This window comes from Pyrus communis, chromosome 16 (genome assembly GCF_963583255.1).
Source record: "Pyrus communis chromosome 16, drPyrComm1.1, whole genome shotgun sequence".
NCBI lineage: Eukaryota > Viridiplantae > Streptophyta > Magnoliopsida > Rosales > Rosaceae > Pyrus > Pyrus communis.
Window position 1 is genome coordinate 14512375 of NC_084818.1, and position 6551 is coordinate 14518925.

At 31.5% G+C, this 6551-nt stretch overlaps 1 protein-coding gene across 1 annotated transcript; it reads right to left on the minus strand.

Moving 5' to 3' along the window:
* Positions 1 to 729: 729 nt before the first annotated feature.
* LOC137721116 (MADS-box protein JOINTLESS-like) lies at positions 730 to 5887 on the minus strand. The gene is made up of 9 exons (XM_068460228.1): positions 5593 to 5887; positions 5210 to 5450; positions 3343 to 3421; positions 2608 to 2672; positions 2430 to 2529; positions 2315 to 2356; positions 1983 to 2024; positions 1739 to 1893; positions 730 to 923 (listed from the first exon to the last, which is right to left on the minus strand). Exons 2-9 carry the CDS (start codon positions 5389 to 5391, stop codon positions 905 to 907), a joined length of 684 nt encoding a protein of 227 aa, XP_068316329.1. The 5' UTR covers positions 5392 to 5450; positions 5593 to 5887; the 3' UTR covers positions 730 to 904.
* Positions 5888 to 6551: the final 664 nt, after the last annotated feature.

Here is a 6551-nt window from a genome sequence, read left to right on the forward strand (position 1 = left end):
GTTGTTATGTTTTTGAAATATTTGATTGGTTGACTTAATTATTGGACTTCACAAAAAGATAAAAAATTTATTAAAAGACATTATTATTTAACATATCAAATTGCCACATAACCTATCAACTATCATTTTCATGTTTAAAATTTGAAGTCTCATTTAGAGATGCTCTTAATGGTATTTTAAGTGCATCAACGTTGTGCTAATAAATCTAAGCTAATCTTAGCTATTCAATTTGAAATATTTTAAAATGTTGAATAATTTGTCGTACTAATTAGCATCTAACATAGCTTTAAATTAAAATATTAATATTTAAAAATAATAATATATTTACTAATTGACCTTTATTTGCCAAACAATTAGATTAAAAGAAAATTAATGAGAAAGACTTGAAAACTTTAAGTTTTAATCAAAACGACAAAAAGATGTTATAAGTGAATAGTACCAGTAGTGACTTTTTAAAGTAAAAATGTCATTTTCGTTAAAAATGAACAGTATTAAGAGTTTTGTTAAAACTCCCTTAAATTAATAGCACATTTATTATGCGTTTTTTGTCATTTTACACAATTTTACATAAAATATTATCACATTATAACACTGGTTTTTTGTAAAAGCACTTTTACAACTATAGTTTTCCAAACACTCAATTGCTTTATTTCACAACTACTTATTCTCTCATGACACAGAAAGAAGCGATTTTCTTTTTCAAAGCATTGCAATACCAAACTAGCCCACAAAGATTTATATGAAGTTACCCCATAGATCCGTCCAATGTTCGAATACATCATGTATTCATTTTTTGTAAATACAGTAGGGTTATATTCAAATGTTGAATGTTACACTTATCTTATTCAACATTTAAAGTCAATTTTCCGAATTTATAGAGAATAAAACCACCGCCTATTTTCGATCAACCAGAGTAAGGCAGCCTGCAAAAGAAAATAACAAAAAAGCAGATTGATGAAGGAAAAGTAATGAACATTATTTGAGCATCTTGCTGAAGCAGTTTTTCTCAATTCAATTCTCTAATGCTATGTTTGGTTCCAAATACAATTTTTTTTTTAAATGAAATTTTTAAATACACTAAATCCAACAATTGAAATTGAATATGAGCAAATATAATGTAAAAAAAGATCTACCAACCCGAAATTAAACCAACTGCTAAAACAATTAGAAGGAAATAATTTAAATCAAAATTCACCTAAAAAACTCTATAAATATCTATGTATTTGTTTGCACATCTAAATAAAATTCACTTTCATCAAACAATTTTTTTCTTTTTTTTCTTTTTTTTTCTTTTTACCTACTTATGTATTTGTGTTTAAGAATGGGATAGGTTGTGTGGTTTTTCCATGTTATATCATGTGGTGCATATGTGTAAAAAATGAGATAGGTTTAGTGATTTTTCATTATTTATCAAAATTTAAATATTTTTAAGTTAAATGTTCATAAAAATAGATTAGAATAATCTAAATAAAATTTATTTTTATAAAAGTTACCAAACAAAATTAGTCTAAAATCATTTTTTAATAATTTCGAGCTAGAATTTAAGCCAAAATCATTGGAAAAAAAAAAAAAAAAAACTGTTTCTGGGTTAGAACCTAAATTTTGTAGGCTAAAAATTTAAGTTTTAACTCCAACCATTGGAGTTGGTCTAAGCACATGAAAACTAATTGAGATAGGATGATGAATATCCATCGAAATTGAGGCATCATATAAAAAATATCAGATGACTTAAACGCACCCCAATTTTAGAGATGTATCTGAGCTGTCGTAGTCTTGAGGACCGTTGTTTGAGTTACAGGGATTGGTGACAGACTCTGATGACTGACCCTCCTCCGTAAACATGTTCTCTGAATCGACCTGAACAAGCCTCCGGCCATCAGATTTCTCCGCCACCTTCAACAAGCATACCAAGAACCCCCATTAGCAAATTAATTAAGCAAAAATCAAAACATAGATGAAGAGTCTGCAGAGAGATCTTATACTTCTTGTCTTAATCGTTCATTCTCTTCCATCAATTGCATCCCCTGCACATTCATATATATCATGTCAAGAAAAAATTGTGACAAGAACAGGCAAACAGAGAAGAGGAAATATTTGGAGGACAATATTGTCTGGACCTCACTGCCATTTCCTAATTTATAACCGTTAAAAAGTCACTTAATAAAGAACACTACCAATGAACTCCTCGAGTACTACGAATCTACTATCGAACAAATTTGAAACCTTTAATCTCGTTTCCTCAATTATTTGTTAATTTATTAGGTCAGAAGATGTAGGGTAGAGCTACATGGTCAAAAGTTGAAAGGTAACTAACATTTCTTTGAAGATCACCGATCTCTTTCATGATTTTTTCACTCTGAAAAAAGACAACAAAATCCAGTTAGATAATAAACAATTATATAGAAGCAAGCCTATAGAATAAAACAGACCTTTTTCTCTATTACGCGGCCCAAGCCAGTTTCAAGGGACTTCTCCAATTGTTGGAGTTCTTCCAAATTTAGTCCTTGAATTTCTTCTCCTCTCATCTGCCTATAGTTCAAGGAGCTTATATCATAATTAGGGACCACAAACTAGTATTTGTTTTTAAAACCAGAGATTTACAAATACCTAAGTTGATGACTTTTTGCTGCAATTTCCTTGCTCAACATGGTGTAGTTGCTGTTCTCCACTAGCTACATCAGATTAACAATTCTTTTAAGCAAAAGTCAAAAACGAAAAATAGTAAAAATGTTAATTGTTTACGGTAAAGAACAAAAAGCATATCCATATAAAATTCAGCCAGTGAAGATTATCTTATATTAAGTCAGAATTAATGCAAACAATAGAGAGAAAAAATAGAGCAGGGACTTCAAATAAAGAATGCACGATAGAATGCATCTTAATGTATTAAGTTCACGTTGTTTCCTATTTTTAAACTTCAAATGCATGCAATGTCATATTCTAGCTTTACTAACAAAAAATATGGATGAACCAAAATTTACATTACTGTAGGCACTGCATGAATAAGATATAAACCATGATTTACAAATTTAGGAATGCAATAATTCCAAAAGAATTCGTTTCTTATACCATTAAGTTCAAAACTTGTCATGCTGCAATGGCTTCAAGTCTATAAGATTCATGGTACCAAGTTCGCGATACACACAAAAAATTCCCGTCATAAAACTTAAATTGCTTCTATAGCAATTTATAAGAGTTACTAAATAAAACACGTATACAGTAAAACGATGAGATCCAAGATTATAATATATCTACCCTTTTGTTCCATTGGAAACGGACAACACAACATCACATTGATATTCATCTATTTATCCATAAATATGTTACCTATAGAGGACCAACCTGTAGCTGAAGAGATGGTTGTTCTAGTTTCTCGAGATTCTTTGAATGCAAGTTGTGCCTTTCTAGAATTTCCTTCATACTTCAGAAGAAATAGAATGAAAACAATGCAGGTCAATAGCTAGGATAGCCAGAAAGCTTCAAGACAATAGCATACAATTAAATAAAAGATAACGCATGTGAGATGGGAAAGACAATAGGAAGTTCAAATAAATATTTGGTTTCGCATTTAAAAAATGCTTCATATTTTAGTAAATACATCTCACACATTGTTAAATTTAAAGTTGCAATAATATGTTTTTCCCTTAAAAACCTTGCAGCGCGTATTAAGAATAAATTGAATAACTGATAGTAGCTATTACATGCACATGAAATCTTATATACAAGTTTACAAGCAATGAAGGCTCATATAAAGTTATATGCTGATAAAATAAAGTATAAGCTGACGCAACGAGTAATGGGATAGTTAGGATCGATCATCATCGAATCCTAGAACATAAACTAAAGTCCATCAATAAACCGGAATCCACTAGAAAATACAGGAACTCTAAAGTTTAATTGATAATAATATGAATGAATATTGGAATACAACCCTAAAAATTGTTTATATAGTCTAAGCAAACCATAGCTCCAAAAGGAAAATAAAATAGGAAATAATTAAATCCCAAAGATTCATAAAATATGTAAAATGCCGAATAAAGATTTCTGTCAAACAAGTCTCGAGACTTGAAATACTGGTAATATACCCTAATTTTTGGAAAACAAGTATCAAGACTAAAAATTCTGGGATTTGTCAAATTTGACTCTTCTTTGTTTTTGGTTGTTGAGCTACTCGAAAAGCCCAGAACCTTAACTCTCCAGATATTGCAGCGGAACATAATCTTCTGACCCTGAAATTACCAATTCTCCAATCACTTTTCTTCATTTAGCGTTGAACAATTCAATTTTTGGGCTACATCATAAGCAATGGAACAAAACCCTATAGACGGAAATTACTCGAAAATGGTTGAAGTTGAACTGGCTCAAATGGTATCTAGTCTCCTTGTTGTTGAAGGAGGTCCTAGTTCAAATTTCATGAACGAAAGTTTTCTATGATGTCAAACAAACATAAAAGGTCAAAAATTGGCTGTTAAAAGTAATAGCTGGCTGGAGTTGATTATGTACCTTCTAAGTATAATGTCACCCCATTAGCCTCCTAATTCAACTTTGGTAAGCCAAATTTAGTCCTGATTTACCAAACTTGTATTCTTTCATCATGTTTGTATTACAACCTATGGTCAAGTTGGTTCTATCACAGGCAAAGTAATAGGAACTAATAAATTAAAACACAACCAAACTATTAAGGATAATTAACATCCAAGAAGTATACAACAATTTTCCTTGAAGAAATCACACTAGAGAAAAAGAGTAAAAGCAAATGGAAGCAAGTCACTGGCAACTTAAAGAAGCACTCCAGTCATGACTGAACTAACAACACTTCTTAAGTTATCAGAAACAGCAGTAGGTTTAGACCCCAATAAATTGAATTAATAATAAAGCCTTTTTTTTTAGGGTATTAATAATAAAGCCTTATTTGTTTAATGCATATATGATTTATTATTTTTTGAGATCCAACACTATAACAAACAAGACAAATAACATCCACATCCAACTTGCACTCAAATTAAGACCCTTCAATCATATATATCATTTGAACATCTAGCTAGCCTGTTTCTTCTTCCCATTCAAGTGAGTTTTCTCCTCCTTCATCTTCCCATTAACTTTATATAATCAAACTTTAGAATGATTATTAAAAAAATTACAGAAAAAAAAAAAAAAAAAAAAGTTGTGTATGTGTATGAGTGAGAGAGTGAGAGTGAGAGAGGGAGACCTAGAGCTGGCGTATTCAAAGAGCTTTCCTGTGGAAGAAAATATGATAAGAGCAATATCGGCATCACAGAGAACGGAGAGCTCCTCGGCCTTCTTGAAAAGGCCTCTTCTCCTCTTGGAAAAGGTCACCTGCCTCGCCGTCGCGTTGTCGATCTTCTTGATCTGAATTTTCTCCCTCGCCATCTCTTAATCTTTAGTTAAATTAATTCGATCTTCCTTTTCTTCTTCTTCTTCTGGTTCTCCTGAAGAAAAAAAAATTAAAAATAATAAGAATATTATAGCTTTTTTTGGAATGGAATATTTTGCTTTCTTGTTAAGGCTTTAGATGTTTGAATCAGATAATATAATCAACCAAAAACTGACCAGAAAAGGCAAAGAAATTACAAGCAAATGAAGGATGGGCTTAATTGGAGAGGGACAGATCCAGTGCGAGAACTGGCGGCATGTTGCCAAATTTAGCTAAACATCTTTGGAGTATGTGGGGGGCAATGGCAAACCGTCAAAGTGAAGTGCAAGTTTTCGAGACAGAGAGAGAGATATATATCAAAGGAGAGAAAGAGACCCAGCATCCATCTCCATCTTTAGATTCTTAACCAGATCCAGAGTTTCAAGACCAACAAGGTTCAGAGGGAAAGAAAAGAAATGCTTCCAACCAATTGGAGAAAAGAAAAGGATAAAGCTAAAAGAGGTAAAGGGTTTCTTTGTTGATTAGGTGGAAAGGGAATTTGTTGATGCTTTTAAAGTTTCTTACTTACGTGGTTACTTATTTATTTACCAGTCTGAATGAATCTCGGGGAAGGGGCGTTGGTATCGGTGCTGTATTTGGATGGATAGATGGGAGAAATTTTTTATTGGGACGGAAACATGAATAATACATTATGTGTTTTTATGTAAGTGGTGGGAAATTTTATTTTTTAAGTTATTAATTTTTTAACACATATATCTCACCATTTGTATAGTAATACGAAATATATTATCCCATATGACGGTTAAAAATCTCTCAGTAGATAGAGTTCACAGAGCTATTAGTACTGAATAAGCCACCGGTGAGAACACTCAGAAGTGGAGAGAGAGAGAGAGAGAGAGAGAGGAATGTTTGTGGAAGTGTGGAAAAAGAAAATACTTTTTATGGTGAAGCAAAACTATTCTCTTTTTCCATGTTTTACCGTTTAGTTGCTGTTAAAAGGTTTAACGATGGCGAGAAAGTCAAATGTTGAGCTGCAGGGAAACAATAAGATATGATGGAAAAAGCAAGATAATTTTTTAGACTATATTTTGTAAAAAGTAAATTTTCAATTTAGTTCAGAGAAATTTGGAAAAGTAACCAAAATTTAAATTTTATT

Bases quoted from the DNA above. Each gene is read 5' to 3' on its own strand.
- LOC137721116 (XM_068460228.1), bottom strand. From the start codon at position 5,391: ATGGCGAGGGAGAAAATTCAGATCAAGAAGATCGACAACGCGACGGCG. The intron at 2,357-2,429 runs GTCTGTTTTATT...GTCTTTTTTCAG, and splicing joins GCCGCGTAATAGAGAAAAAG to AGTGAAAAAATCATGAAAGA. The intron at 2,025-2,314 runs GTTAGTTACCTT...ATGAATGTGCAG, and splicing joins TCGGTGATCTTCAAAGAAAT to GGGATGCAATTGATGGAAGA.